At 39.1% G+C, this 16,006-nt stretch overlaps 1 protein-coding gene across 7 annotated transcripts in view; it reads right to left on the bottom strand.

Annotated features, from left to right (window-relative positions):
* Nucleotides 1–5,237: 5,237 nt before the first annotated feature.
* Nucleotides 5,238–16,006, bottom strand: part of SENP2 (SUMO specific peptidase 2) — a 31,765-nt gene continuing 20,996 nt past the window's right edge. For all 7 annotated transcript variants that reach the window (XM_058730746.1, XM_058730742.1, XM_058730745.1 and 4 more), the window contains 6 exons: nucleotides 15,759–15,890; nucleotides 13,963–14,166; nucleotides 12,904–12,983; nucleotides 9,954–10,038; nucleotides 8,044–8,139; nucleotides 5,238–6,545 (listed from right to left, as the gene is read on the bottom strand). In XM_058730746.1, the coding sequence (XP_058586729.1) occupies nucleotides 6,483–6,545; nucleotides 8,044–8,139; nucleotides 9,954–10,038; nucleotides 12,904–12,983; nucleotides 13,963–14,166; nucleotides 15,759–15,890 (660 nt within the window). In that variant the 3' untranslated portion in view covers nucleotides 5,238–6,482. The remainder of the gene's footprint in view (nucleotides 6,546–8,043; nucleotides 8,140–9,953; nucleotides 10,039–12,903; nucleotides 12,984–13,962; nucleotides 14,167–15,758; nucleotides 15,891–16,006) is intronic.

Genomic DNA, 16,006 nt, shown 5'->3' with positions numbered 1-16,006 from the left:
ATGCATCTCAGGGTAACCAAATAGTTAATGTTTCTTTTACAGAAGAATTCAAGAATTCGGTGAACACAGAGGCAATGATAGAATTTGTAAAGTACTATTTTGGGCCTCTTCAAGAAATAATGGGTCTGGGGCGCCTGGGTGGCGCAGTCGGTTAAGCGTCCGACTTCAGCCAGGTCACAATCTCGCGGTCCGTGAGTTCGAGCCCCGCGTCAGGCTCTGGGCTGATGGCTCGGAGCCTGGAGCCTGTTTCCGATTCTGTGTCTCCCTCTCTCTCTGCCCCTCCCCCGTTCATGCTCTGTCTCTCTCTGTCCCAAAAAAAAAAAAAAAAAAAAAAAAAGGAAAGAAAGAAATAATGGGTCGGCAATTAAATTTAAAACCAAGACGAGAAAGACGGATAGGAACCCTTACAGCCTGACCTCACAGCTCACAATCTTAGCACCGCTAAACACCAGACATTTTGTGCCACAAGATTCAGTACAACAGGACACTAATGAAGTGTCCTTATCCAATTCAACCTGAATCCAATCAGGCCTCTAGATTAAACTTAACCAGTTTATATGAAATACAAGTGCTTGGAGGAAATTGTCAAACACTACCAAGCAGCTATAAGCCAAATCTGGAATGTGGAATCTTCCACAGGAAAACCCAGTTTCTCAAATAATAGTACAAGGAGGGAGACTATTGCTGAATAAGAGTCTCAAGAGCTATCATAATCAAAGACAATGTATACATCTTATCTGGAACCTTCATTAGATTTCTGATACCACTGTAACTACCCCAAATTTATTCTCTCACAGTTCTGGGGCCAGAAGTCCAAAAGCTAGGTGTCAGCAGGGCATTGTTCTGTGGAAGGCTCTTCCAGCTTTGATGGCTCCAGGCTTCCTTGGCTTGTGGTAGCATCACCTCAGTCTCTAGAGGCTTCTGTAGTCTTATTGCCTCTTTTTTTCCCCTTAAACTCCAAAAACAGGTTTACAAAGTAGAAACTAACAGCCTATCCAGACCACCATTATTAACACTTGGTATCTTTTTCCAGATTTTGTTTCAGAGATGTATAAACAGAATTTTTTCCACAAAAGTGGGCATAAAATATAAACACTGCCTAGGCCCATTTTAATACCTCCTCTTCTTCTGTCTCAAAACTCAGTCTCTTGCGGTGCCTGGGTGGTTTAATTGGTTAAGCATCTGACTTCGGCTCAGGTCATGATCTCTTGTGAGTTCGAGCCCCGCGTCAGGCTCTTTGCTGACAGCTCGGAGCCTGGAGCCTGCTTCAGATTCTGTCTCCCTCTCTCTGCTCCTCCCCTGCTTGTGTTCTCTCTCTCAAAAATAAACATTCAAAAAACAAAAAACTCAATCTCTTATAAGCCCTCTGATTGCACTTGGGACCCACCCAGATAATCCAAGATAAATTCCTTTTCTCAAGTCCTTTAACTTAGTCATCTTTTGACACAGAAGGTAATATTCACAGGTTCCAAGGATTAGGATATGGGCCTATCATTTGGGGGAACACCATTCAGCCCACTGTATATCCTCATTAGAAGAACATAATAAAACATTTGTTAAAGGATCAGAAAAATTTGAATATGAACTATTAGATGATATTAGCAAATCCTTATTTTGTTAGATGTGAAAATGACACAGTTTTTTGTTTTTGTTTTTTTTAATTATTAGGGAGACATCCTTAAGTGGTTAGGTAGAATGAGATGTTAGGGTTTTGCTTTAAAATACTCCAGACTCTTCCCTCCCCTATGAAAAAGTAAATCAAGATTAGTCATATTTTAATAATTGCTGAAAAGGGGGTGATGACTGTGTAGGTCCTAGGATTCCGGTAGTAAAAAGTTTTTTGTAAAGTAGTTGGAAAAAACATAAAATTGTCCACTAAAATTAGACAGTAAATGTCTCAGAATGAACTTATCCAGAAGATCTACACATGAAAAATATTACAAGACTTAAATCAGTGGAGGGGCAACTGGGTGACTCAGTCCGTTAAGCCTTTGATTCTTGATTTCAGCTCAGGTCATGATCTCATGGTTTGTGGGATCGAGCCCTATTTTGGGCTCTGTGCTGACAATGTGAAGCCTGCTTGCAATTCTCTCTCTCTCCCTCTCTCTCCGCCCTTGCCCTGCTCGCTCTTTCAAAATAAACTTAAAAAAAAAAAAAATCAGTGGAGACACAGATCATCATCTTGTGCAAGCAGAAATAAGTCAAAACACCAACAGGTGACTTTTTAAAATACACCTAACCTTAACTCCAAAATTTTAATTAGGAATTTCTCCTAAGAGAATAACCCACACATGGTGCCAGATGGTGCAACAATACTGGATAAAGTAAATTATGTTATAGCCATATTCTAGAACACTATGCAGCAACTAAATGATGTCAATATTTATTGACCTGAAAATATGTTCAAGATAAATTAAGTAGAAAAGGGGTTATATAGCCATATAGAGTATGATTCCATTATTTGTTAATAAAATATACGTGTGAACATGTACAACTCACACATTTACACATATCAGAAGGGGCAATATACCAAAGGCCAGGATATATACCAAAATGTTAATATTCAGTTATTAACTCTGAATGGTGAGTTTGCAGAATTCTTATTCTTTACCTTTTATCAGCATTTCATTTTTCTACTATGAACACCTATTAATGATACAATTAAAGAAAAATAAAAGTGTGGCTACAGACTTTATGATCACCATACGCCCTAAAGAGGCAGTGGGGGGTGGGGGAGACAGTGCTTCCCTTGCCAATGTATTGTTGAAAGTTCTAAGAACTTTATATTACTTCTCCTGGCACTTTCCAAAATGTGTTCCGTAGAACAGTTCCACAGGTGTCACACAAAGAAGGGTTCAATGTCCAAGTTTTCAGAAATGTGAGGTTAAGACATTAATCTGTTGTTTGCTAGGCATTCCAGGAGGAAAAGACATGGGTCACACACATTCTTTGGGCCACAGAACCTCTTCTTTTACATCCTACATAGTAGTAATAGGACTTGTATTTAACGTATTTTAGGAAATGCCAACATACAAACCTGAAGAAAAAGGACTATTTACATACTTACATTGAGAATCTAAAAGCTTCTGGCCCATTTTTCCTAGACTTAGATTGATTCATCTCAAAATAGTCCCAAACTTATTATATTTTTGTGGTCTCAAGCTTTATAGTTTTAAATATAATTTGCATCCTGCCATCAGGTGATTTAGAGCCATGTTTTTTAAACTGGATTTCTACCAGGTGTTGAGAAATCAGCTTGGTGGTCACAAACTACACTTTTTTAAAAACTGAAATAAAACTCAAAAGTTTAGTAAGGGTAATGTCTTTGTGAAACTTTTGTGTCCACATAAAATCACGTAAAATATATATATATATATATATATATATATATATATATATAAAATCACATAAATATATATATATATATAAAATCACATAAATATATATATATATATATATATATATATATATATAATCACACACACACACACACACTGTGTACTGGTCACAATAAAAAATGCCAAAAAAATTTTTGCCTTAAAAAAAATTGAAAGCCACTGAACTAAAGACATGAATTTATTGGTAAATAAGTTAAAATCAACACCTACTGATTTGATAAAATACCTATTCATCTATTGGTAAATAGATAAAATCAATACCTATTTCAATACACCCAAACATTTCCTTGTATATGTTAGGTGAATTAAAAGAAAAAGAAGTTATCAAAGCAGTATAGCCAGCTAGATCCCAGACTTACAAACAAGTACCAAAAGTGTGTTTGAATATTAGGTGCTTAGAGTTTTTCCTCAAAGTAACTAGAGATCAGGTTTCCAATTAGTTCACAAAAGCCAATTTAAACTATGTAGCTTAACTATAGTACTAAGGTTATCACAGACTTAAATTGATCTTATTTATTTGTATCTGAGGTTCAATAGATCTCTAGGGACACATTCTCTTACACCCACACCACGGTCCCAGCACCCAGCAACTCCTTACAGTGCAAACATCCACCACTCGACGTGCACTCCCCAAGTTGTGCTTAGGATTTCAGGAGAGGAAAGGATCAGAAGTTCTAACAGTCTTAGGCAACTGAGGTAGACTATGGGGGTCTCCAGAACATCTTCCAAATGCCCCAGCTCTGTGTCCCTCCCACCACATCCCAGCTCTGGTATAAGCTCAAACATGAAAGACGCTTACCAATGGTTTGTGTGTGTGTGTGTGTGTGTGTATGTGTGTGTGTGTTTCCCATCTTTACAAATCTTTAGGAGAGACTGCCTACTAAAAACGAACGGTGGTCCATTCTACCTTTTTTTCAGATCCCCAAACTACTGCAGTTTAAAATATATACATCTCACTGGCTTTATGTTGATAATTTGCTACCAGTAAGATCAGCTGTTGATTTTATCACCTGACTGCTTTTCTCATAAGCTGTCTAGATATAAAAATTCTATTACCAACAGGTTTCTCTGCACCAAGAGAGGTCAGTGCCTAGAGAAGCACGGCCTGTAGGATCTCCTATTAAATCCAGGAACTCAGGGTAAACTAGAATGCTATTCTCTAGCTTAACGCTCTGCTCTTCCTGATTTCATGATGTCCTGGGAGATTATTAAGAGCCATCCTGAAGAGTACACATCAGTGGAAAGCTCAGTGAAAGCTGCTCGAAGAAGCCCCTGGGATACTCGTGTAACACGACTGCATCAGTCACCGGGACAGAATACAAACCGCCACTCCTCACAGGATGTACCCAACACAGAACGGATCTTAACAAAGGTGCTCAATTCTCAGGTGAAACCTAAGACAGCCAAGCGGGCACCAGGTTTTTAGTATAAGGCTGACCCAGTCAATCTCTCGGCTTTTTGGCTGTGTCAGCCGCCAGATCCCAAGACTCACCGGTACAGCTCCAGCAGCCTCAGGAAAGGGCTCTGTGCAGCCTAAGCTTGAGGCACCAGCAGCTCACTCTTTTCATCACCATCGTGCACACGGCCTCTGGTGTGCCTGTCAAGTCGGCACATCAAGTTCAGTGCAGCCCCAGGTCCCATACCAAGACTTCCCCTCAAGGGAAACCCGCTACCGGACCCTGCCTCCGCCACCAGCGGCCACGCCCTCCGGATGGCAGACACGTGGATTCGCGAACACGTGGCCAATATTCCCGGTTTTACACCCCCTTGCTTTTGTGCACCAGGGCAAGTGTGGGAGGTTTAAGTAAGGGAAGGGTTAGAAATCATCTCAGCATATCCTTTTCAGGTTCTGCCAGACAACCTTTATTACATCGGAAAAAGCAACACTAGGCACTAGATCTTGCAAAATATGTTCTGACCAACTCTAAACTTTCTGAAATTAAAAATGCGTAACCACTGTAAAGTTTTTAATGAACAAAAAAGTTAAATACAAACTTTCATATGCAAAATAGATTATTGTATAACTGGCAGCCTCACAGCCAAGTACTAAATTTTCTTCCAAATTTCCGTGGGGGTGGAATGGGGGGGGATGTAAATCCTAATGAGTACAAAACTTAATTTCGGCTTTATATATAGAAAAAAAAACAAACTTTGAGGAAAAATAGCTTTTACATTGAATAGTATCTCTTGAAATAAACAGCCCAGGCCAGCCCTTACAATTCTGAGGTTTATACTCAACCAGATCTGGGATGAAAATTAAGCTTTAGGGTTTATAGTTACTTCAAATCCAGTTTCAAGAGTAGCCAAGTCAGCTCATTCCCAGAAAGAGCAGTCTCTTTAGGATGACCACCACTCTTCTGAAGACTCCTGGATCGCCAGAGTTCCTAGGCCACCGTTCCACTTTTCCACGCCCCCAGGCCAAGGCCGTAGTGTCCGACGTCCTCTGAAAGGCAATGAGAGCCCTACCCAAGGAGAAGGCGTTTCTCCTCTCCGGCACTTCCAAGCCTCAAGAACGAGAGCTCCAGCTTCAAGTTGGCAGTTTCTGCTCCAGCCTTCGGGAAGTTAATTGACACTTCCTTCCTCCCCCCACTGATTCCCCTCCTGATCTTCAGCTGGGAGTGGAGCTTGATTAACATTCCTTTCAAAAATAAATAGTTCAAACAGGTAATTCAGAGTTAACTGTGGAGCAGCAGCAAACAGCCACTGCCATTATGTTTGTAAATGAGTGAGCGAATGAACACACGTGAACAAACACACAAAAAACAAATCATAGAATAAATCCCGCATTTCCCACATTCATAGGGAAAAAAAAAATCTTAAAAAAAAAAGTATTAATTAGCGTTTGTTCTTGTGTGGGTTGAATAGTCCAGGGCTCTGAGCAGGCACAGGCTCACACACAGGGTCCACGCACCAAGGCGGGCCCAGGGTGCAGGGAGAGGCCTGCGTGCGCGTCCTACGGCCCAGTACCTGTGAGCCAGCAGGGGCGATGCGGGGACTGTTGAACCCACGATGCATGAGGTATATGGAAACATCCGTCCTCCGTGAAAGAACCACCAGCAGCTAGAGGGACCGGGCGGGGCATTCTCACAGCAACTGCTGATGAAGGATTTCCCACACCATCTTCTTCCGGAAGAGAGGCATCTGGTGCTGCAGAGGACCCACAAACGACACGTATGTTACACATTACCGTGCACAGCGTCAACCTGCAAGTGTAATCAAGTAAATAACCCATGTCCTTTCTATAGCCTTGACTGTCTCATGTCATGGCTCAGACTTACAAAGCCAAAAAAAATGAGGCTATAATGTTATTATATTGCATGTATCATAAGCATCTGTACATGCTAAGGAAAATCTGAGCAGGATACAGAATTACACATAGACTCCAACAACTACCTCATAACACAAAAACATGTGCCAAAATGGAAACACCCAAGTGGTGGCATAATACCAAACTTTTCTACTTACGTACATTTTCAGAACATTCTAAAATGAGTATCTTCTGCTTTTTTGAGAAACAACATGAACTTTATTTAAATAAAGGAAAAAACATTAAAAATTTTCTGTTCTACCAAATGTTGTACACTGTCAATTCTGTTCAAATGGCAACTTCAGCCCTTCAGACCTCACGTCAGCAGGTTCAGAGAGCAAATAACTCCTTGTATTCAGAAGCATCAAAGAACAGAATGCCTTAATATTCTGCTTTAAGATCATCACTGCAGGAGCCAATTTTCAAAAGCAGCAGCACGCAAGACAAATCCAAATCACCTGTAATTCGACTAGTCCTCTTTTTAGTGAAATCAGAAGTTCACACCCTTGAGGTACTCCTGATGTCTCATTATAATAAGATGAATACACCACTTTATTATAAACTAGGGCTTTCCTACCTGGAGGGGCCTAACACATCTTAACACATGGATGCGTAAGTTATTTTAAATAGCTCGAAACCTGTAGTAAAAAATTACACATTTATTCTTAGTAAAACTACTAAAACTAACCAATTAATAAGTGCCTTTATTTTAGACTAGAGTTGTCTTAATTCAGCATGGGAGCCCTAGAAGCATGAAATAGGGTTATTAGTCCTATTCAGTAAGTACAGTCTGGTAGACAACATTTATCAAAATGAGGTCTCTTTAGGAAAGATGTGTCTTACAGGGGGTTGTCTTCAGTTACACAAAGGTCGCGAATCCGCTATTACAAATTAATTCTCAAGAGTTCCCAACACACTCTAATAATCCCCGCCCAAATGGAGAACCCCAAAGAACCAGCACAGAAGGGAAAAGCAGTATTTGTAGTCACAGCTTACACCTGTGGCTTAAATTCTCTCGAGGCCTGATTTTCCAGAGGTAAAAATCTTACATGCCTCCTCCTTTGGCTAGAAATATCAGTAATACTCAGGAATTAGAGAGCTCCAGAGTCCAGACATATGCAAATTGTCTCACTGGTCACCAAAGACTAAACATAAGAGCAGTGGCAGTGACAAACCCTGATACCAGCAAGAGCAGGGCCATGGCCAAGGGTTACGGCAATAACAACAGTGGCACAGCCACCGTTATTAAGACCTTAATGTGACCCAGGCACTGGTAACATGCTCTAAGTTTATCTGGTTTAGAAACAAGTAAGTAGGTGAGGAGGGATCTTCACTCACCTGAGTAAATGTGATAGGTTTGTCCCTAGAGATATAATCTGCATATTTACAAGTAAACATTCCACAATCACTCCCATTTAACTGTTGAGGAATCTCCTAAAATTACAAAAAAAAAAAAAAAAAAAAGGGAGAAAAAGGCATAAAATTTCATCACACACAAACTCCTTTGACTTCTTACAAATATTCCCGTGGATAAACAATATTATAAAGGTGTACGTTAAAGGTACTACACAAACACAGTCTTTATGTTGTATAAAAACCCTAACCATGACATGAAGTATGTGACCCACACAGAAAATATTTTTTTGGAAAGAAAAAAAAAAGCAAAGTGAGAATTCCTTCTCTCAGCTCTCATATCAAGAAACCAAACTGAAAGAAAGTTTACTACTAGGAACAGGAATTCTAGTCAGAATGGTTTCAGAAGCACTTTATAACTTTTGAAAAGGGCTAAACGTAAGGAGCACCTGGGTAGCTCAGTCGGTTAAGCTTCCGACTTTGGCTCAGGTCATGACCTCACAGTCTGTGGGTTTGAGCCCCGTGTCGGGCTCTGTGCTGGCAGCTTGGGGCCTGGAGTCTGCTTTGGATTCTGTGTGTGTCTCTCTCTGTCCTCCCTGCCACTCACACTCAGTCTCTCCCTCTCTCAAAAATAAATAAACATTAAAAAAATTTTTTTCTGAAAAGGGCTAAATGTGGCACAATCAGAAACACATACAACACAACGAACCTACTTGAAGACTGCACGGGTTAGCTTCGCTAGCCAAGAAAATAGGATGAAAACTTTCAACCCCCACAACTACAAGCAGGAGAAAGAAAAAAGCTTCTTGATAGGCTTTAACTAACCAAGATCTTGCTCTGATGGCTCAATTTTGTCCTAAGCAAGAGCCCAGCTTCCTGCAAGTAGTGCTAAAGGCATCATAAACCGACCTAAGTGAGGTAAATTCACACACTGCCCAGGCCTCTGCTGCCCTGATCTTGGCCAGACCCTACACACTTTGGCTGCCGGCTCAGCGGAGCACAAGACAATAATAAGAGAGAGTCTGAACCCCTGCTGGAAAACGTTCTAGATGACAACAGCTAATTTTTATTCAAAGAAATACAGAGGATTATTGTGAAAAAAGAAGACTGTTTGAACATGTGTGACACCCATGCACATGGTAGGTAGCTCGTGCTTTTCTCCTGAGCACAGCAGCTCTCACAGAGTGGAGAACTATGGACACCGATACACAAAGGAAGAGAAGTTGTTTTCTTTATCACGTTCCCCACACGAACGTGGCATTCGTCCTAACAGACTCTCCTTATATCTCTCCTCAGGAAATTTCAAGGCTCAACCTTTAAATCATTCAACTTAGAAAGGAAAATCCTGTGGGACAGGTGAGCCATTATACACAGGTGAGGGCTAACATTGAATTCATGTGGCTTACTTTTAAAAGAAGCCATTAGGACTCAACATGTATGCAATCTCCAACCCCGAATAAGATTCAAATCTGGCAAGTATAATACAAAGCATATTCACAAACAGCGTACTTGACTCTTTTGAGAACCTGTGGCACGGGACCGCTAAGATCTAAATAAACAAAATTCTCAGAGAAGTAACAAGAACTTTAAACCTTCATTAGCACCAAACAAGAAAAGTGGCTGACTTTAACCTATTCGCTTTTCTGAGAAACATGCTAGCATGCAGTTAACGTTTACAACTTAAACAAGAAATAAAGGCTGAGAAGCAGACATCTTAGTAAAATCTTGCCTTTCTAAAGATTTAGAAGTAGGTAATAATTCTTAAGAGTACACTTCAGGAGAATGCATGCCTAAGGGTATGAGTGAGTGAGGGGAGGGAGGAAGCCAAGTCTACTAACAGGCCTCTGTCACTAAATGCAAGAAAGCACTTCAGATACAGACGGATCATTACTTACATGTGGCTTCATGCTGTAGTGGGTCCACTCTAAAAGATTTAGATCAATATTTCTTTTGGTCTTACTTTCATCCTGTAAATACTGACTAAAAAAACAACAAAGAAGGAATATATTGATGAATGCCTGTGGAGACTTACCATTCCGATTACAAAGGACATTACAAACGATGTTAACAGACATGCTATTCACAAATCCATCTCCATTAGCTTTTTTAAAAATGTGATTGCTTCCGGTTTTTAAATTGAAGTTTTCCCTTATAAAAACTGTACATGCTTTAGAAAATTAAAACCTGTAAAATGTCATATGCAAAAGACCCTATAATAGCCACTCCAGAAGTAATTACTATTAATAGTTTGCTGTGTATTCTTCTAGCTCTCCACCCCTAACACACAATGTAAAAACATACACTTTATCCTATTTTTAAAAGGACTTCATTTTACAACTCGCTTTTTCTCACTTAACAATAGACATAAAATGTGGTGGGGGATGGGTGAAGCAGGTGAAGGGGATTAAGAGGACACGTATCGTGATGTGCACAAATAATGTTCTATAATTGTCGAATCACTAGGTTGGCTGTAGTGCACACCTGAAATTAATAAAACACTGTATGTTACCTATGCTGGAAGTTAAACAGAAAGATAAAACAGAAGGTACCTATATACTTGTGGTAAGCACAGCATAGCTATAGAGATGTCAAATCACTAAGCTATACACCTAAAACTAATGTACCATTATGTGTCAACTGTACTTCAATTATAAATAAATAGATTAAAAACAACGGGGCTAGACTCAAAACAAAAAGAAAAAAACAAAAAAAAAATGTCATTGCCATGAAAAACAAAAAAAGGAAGACTATTTTAAATTAGACTAAAAAGACATTAAGTCCATATGTGAACCTGACTGGCTTCCTGGATTTGGAAAAAACTATAAAACATACCTGAAGAAACCAGAACATGAACCATATGTTACATATGACCGATTGCTAATGTTCTTAAGTATGATAATGACATTGTGATTATGTAAGGAAACTTCCTTGTTCCTAAGAGATATATACTTAAGTATTAAGAGTGATTTAAGGGGCACCTGGGTGGCATAGTTGGTTAAGCATCTGATTCCTGATCTCAACTCAGGTCATGACCTTGTGGTTCGGGGGTTCAAGCCCCACATCAGGCTCTGCGCTAACGGTGCAGAGCCTGACTGAGATTCTGTCTCTCCTTCTCTGCTCCTCCCCTTCTTGCGTGCACGTGTGCACTCTCTCTCTCAAAATAAACAAAAAAAAACTATTTACAAAAAAAAAAAAAAAAGAGTGATTTAATTTTATCCAGATCTCCCAAGGGTCATCAAATTCAACCCAGGCATCTGGGTTCTCACCCTAAGCTGCATGTAAAGTAAACCAGCATGGGTTTGCTAGGGCATGCACTCTCAGTGGGAGCATTACCAGCCCCAAGCTGTAGAAATTGGTTCTGGGAAAGCAAAAATCTTACATATTTCAATGGTTTGTAGCCCTCTAAACCCAACAAAACAAAAAGTCTTATTCCTTAGCACTATTTTGTCTTGCCATGGAGGAATTAAATTTTTCTCTGGGCAGGGGAACTAATAATACAAAAAAAGTTCAGAAAAGCTGAACCAGGAGCATCAGGAAAGGGAGAGGAACTCGGATACCCATAGGAGGTGGGGGGGGGGGGGCAGAGAAAGAAGAAGAGTGAATGTAACAGAAGTATGATTTTTTTGTAACTTTTTTGTAACTGTAACAGCAGCTTACTTTGCTGTATGATTTCAGTGAGAACATTTCTATGTATGTGATATTACACATGTGTATGTGCACATGTACGTATGTGTGCACATTTTATATACATCCTAAACAAAACAGACTAGGAGGAAATAACTGCTTTATAAACAATTTGGTGTATCTTCTGATTTTTTAAAATCTTTTTTCTCTTCTGTTTAAACTTTCTATTCAAGATAAATACCTATAAATAAAGGATCTTTTACATTAAAATAATATTGAAAAAGAGAGAATTGAACTGTTGTTAATAACAAATTTCCTTGTCGTTCATTTAAAAGGCTCCTTACTTAAGTATCCTTATGAAAATTATCCAAGTATCTTTACTAAAATTACAAACAAGAACCCCCATTTGTGTCTGGTGAGCCAAAGGGGTTCCAAATAGACTGCTCTTAGTGAACTACTTCCTCACTGTGAAAATCATGTCAGCACGTTACACAGCTAATAAGTGGCTATGGTTTAAAGGCAGGTTTCTAGCAATTACTGTTTGAAATAGTTGCCTACAAACCATATCCATATGCTTGAATTTAAAAGTTACCTCTTGGTTCTGAGATGAACCCAACCATCATGGAAAGCAGGGACATGACTGGGTTTAAGAATCAGAGAAATAAGACTCTGTAGCTAGGGGTGCCTGGGTGGCTCAGTCAGCTGAGTGTCTGACTCTTGATTCCAACTCAGGTCATGGTCCCAAGGTCATGGGATCAAGTCCCCATTGGGCTCCAAGCTGAGCATGGAGCCTGCTTAAGACTCTCTCTCTTTCTCCCTCTGCCCCTCTCCCTCACTCGTGCTCTCTCTCTCTAAAATAAAAAATAATAATAAAAAAAAAGACTCCATAGCTTACAGTTCTTTAGAACATTCAGAAGAATGTATCAATCCCAAAGAAACCTAATTCAAATCACAGGATTCTAATAAGATATATTTTATATTATAACACATGATAAACTTGTTTCTAATGATGCTACTAAATAAAACTTCTCAGTTAAGATCAGATATTAGGTTCTTTTTCGACAAGAAGATGAATTCAAGTCAATTCCTGAATAACCGAGAAGATAGCCTTCACTTAACATTAGACCGTCACCCAACAGAGCCTCCTAGGATTGGATAGAAGATAGACCACCTAACAAGAGCATAATGACCCAACAGTGAAGTTTTTTAGCCTTTACTTACAGGAGAATCTCACAGATCCTGTGGCCCTTTTGTCCCATAGAATCCAGATATTTGAGACACCTTTTTCGTAGGTCTATCACCTATAATGGAAAATTACAACATCCAGAAACATCTTAACCACAACAGGAGAATTTTATTTCTAAAAATAAAGCCTCTTTTAAAAAGTCAATACACATTCAACATAAATGGATGTCTAAGACACATTTTTTATAAAATATCACAGATGATATGAGCTTCATTTCTATAAAGTTATATATTTCAATTCCTGGAGAAAAGCCTAGAAATTTACCAAAACATTAGTGGTCTTCTCAAAGTGAAGAGATTTTTTTTTTTTTTTTTGCTTTTTGCTTTATATCTGTACTTTTCTATAATAAATCTGTACCTTCTTATAAACAAAAGTAAGGAAATCAAATAAAGAGCACATATGTGTTACTAAAACCCTTTCCTGTCTTCCTGTATGCCATCTAGTTTTCTAAGCTGTTCAACTCAAGAGCAAAAAAGGACTCTACAGAGTACACTTTATATGTACTACTGGACTTTAACTGGACAGAAAAGGGTAGACTTCATTATCCAAGGAAACAGCTATTACAGAGGTGCCTGGGTGGCTCAATCAGTTAAGCGTTTGACTCTCGGTTTCAGCTCAGGTCAAGATCTCATGGTTTGTGGGTTCCAGCCCCACATCAGGCTCTGTGCTGACAGCATAGAGCCTCTTGGGATTCTCTCACTCAAAAATAAGTAAATAAACATTTATTATTTATTTATTTTTTGTTTTAAAGTTTATTTCAAGAGAGATAGTGGGAGTGGGGGGCAGAGAGACAGGGAGAGACAGAATGCCAAGCAAGCTCCGCACTATCAGCACAGAGCCTGACATGGGGCTCAATCATGACCTGAGCCCAAATCAAGAGTGGAATGCTTGACCAACTGAACCATCCAGGCACCCCAATATATAAACATTTACAAGAAGAGAGGAGGGGAGGGAAGGGGAAGGAAGGGGAAGGAAGGGGAGGGAAGGGAACACAGCCATTATATAAACTCCAACAATTACCCCTCTCAACTTACCACCAGGCTCCAATGTACCTTCCGATGAATAGGCACCAGAATAAGTTCCTGTTCAAAGAGATTGACCCCTTTGGTCCATCTTTTCACTGCTTGGTAACCACCAGACTTTAATTTGGGATAGAAAAAAGTACTGAATGCATGAAGTGCTGGATACCCTTGTTTTTTGTTTCTTTCCACCAGAAGATTCATGTAAAAATTAATGACCTGTAATTAATGACCAAGGGAGTAAACATCAGAACACAGCAAGTACATTACCCAAACTACATTTCTACCTAACTGAATTAGGATGAATTGGAGATAAGAAGGTCCAAGAAAAGAAGGTACTAGAGATGGGGATGAAAGGGCTGTTTACTGCAGAAAATGGAAAATAAAAGATAATCAGGGCAAAATGGGAGGGACTAAGAAGGAGTGAAATTGTACTTTTGAACCATGTACTTTTTGAACCAGGAAGGAACTCAAGGAGAAAGGCTGCAATAATGAAAAGGTGTATGTAACTATATCACACACAATAATATGCAAAATATGAAACAGAACTGAATTTTACTATTCATAAATTTTACTATATATAAAAATATTAACAGGAAGAAAATACACCTAAACATTAACATTTTGTTTACCTTTGGTGGCACTTTTGAATGATATTTTTCTTTTACCTTTCCTGTATTTTCCTAATGTTCTATAATAAATATATAACATTTATAAGGAGGAGGAAGGCAAAGGGAGAAAATGCAGGGACTTTGGGGAGTTAGGGAAAGGAAAGCTAGAAAACATGCAAGAAGTAAGAACTCATTTTAGCTAAGTATGTAAGGATACAAGACGACAATTAGGCAAATCTTTGTAGTTATCGCACAAATAAAGAAAAAAGACATTTTACATATACATTTATGTACAATGATCAATCTATTTATTACTGAAAAGATAAAATGGCTCTAATAAGAATTCATCTAAAATGAAGTATCACTTGCTGCTTCCTTCAACTCATCAGCTACACCCAAGGTTTATCAAAATGCCACTGAACAGGCACCTGGCTGGCTTAGTCTATAGAGCATGTTGACTCTTGATCTCAGGGTTGTGAGTTAAACACCATGTTGGTCATAGAGTTTACTTAAAAACAAATAAATCAATCTGTAAAAAAAAAAAAAAAAAATGTACTGAAAACTACCAGTAAATGAAGTGGTGGATGAAACAAAGCACCGATGCAGAAGAGGAAACCATTATTAATTAAAGGCAACAAACAATCAGAATTGACTACCATTTTAAGGTTTGAAATGTTTCTGGTTTGTTTTTTATTTTATTTATTTTTTTTTTATTGTTTTGAGAGGAGGAGAGGGGCAGAGAGACAGACAGACAGAGAGAATCACAAGCAGGCTCCACACTGTCAGCACACAGCCTGATGTGCTGATGTGGGGCTCAAACTCACAAACTGTGAGATCATGACAAGGTGCCCATTTTGTTTTGTTTTAATGTTTATTTATTTTTGAGGGAGAAAGATAGACAGAGCATGAGCAGGGAAGGGGCAGAGACAGAGAGGGAGACACAGAATCTGAAGCAGGCTCCAGGCTCTGAGCTGTCAGCACAGAGCCCAAGGCAGGGCTCGAAACCACAAACTGTGAGATCATGACCAGAGCCGAAGTAGGACACTTAACCAACTGAGCCACCCAGGCACCCCATGAAGTGTTTCTGTTTTAAATGAAACTAAAAGTGTGTTATTATAATTGGGTAGAAATCACTTTGGCTGTGGACAGTAACGGTTAAGCATAATGACAGAACAGGGAGGGGAGGGAGAGACAACTTACTTCATCATTGAGCCAATGATAGTTCTTCAAGGTCTGTATATCTCCTCGAGTGATTCGCAACTTGAAAGCGCTACTTAGGATCTCATCCTGTGGGCCATGACCTAGGGCATTACTGATCTCCTTTTCCATGTCCTGAATTAGAAAGTCCAGAAGTTATATTTTAAATAGAACCAACAGTCAGATTTCAAAAGTCTGAAATTTAAAAAAGCTTTTCATCTCTGTAATACAAAGTAGATTTACTAATGGTT

This window comes from Neofelis nebulosa, chromosome 5 (genome assembly GCF_028018385.1).
Source record: "Neofelis nebulosa isolate mNeoNeb1 chromosome 5, mNeoNeb1.pri, whole genome shotgun sequence".
NCBI classification, from domain to species: domain Eukaryota; kingdom Metazoa; phylum Chordata; class Mammalia; order Carnivora; family Felidae; genus Neofelis; species Neofelis nebulosa.
The sequence above is the reverse complement of the archived record's forward strand: the minus strand, read 5'-3'. Positions and strand labels throughout refer to the sequence as shown.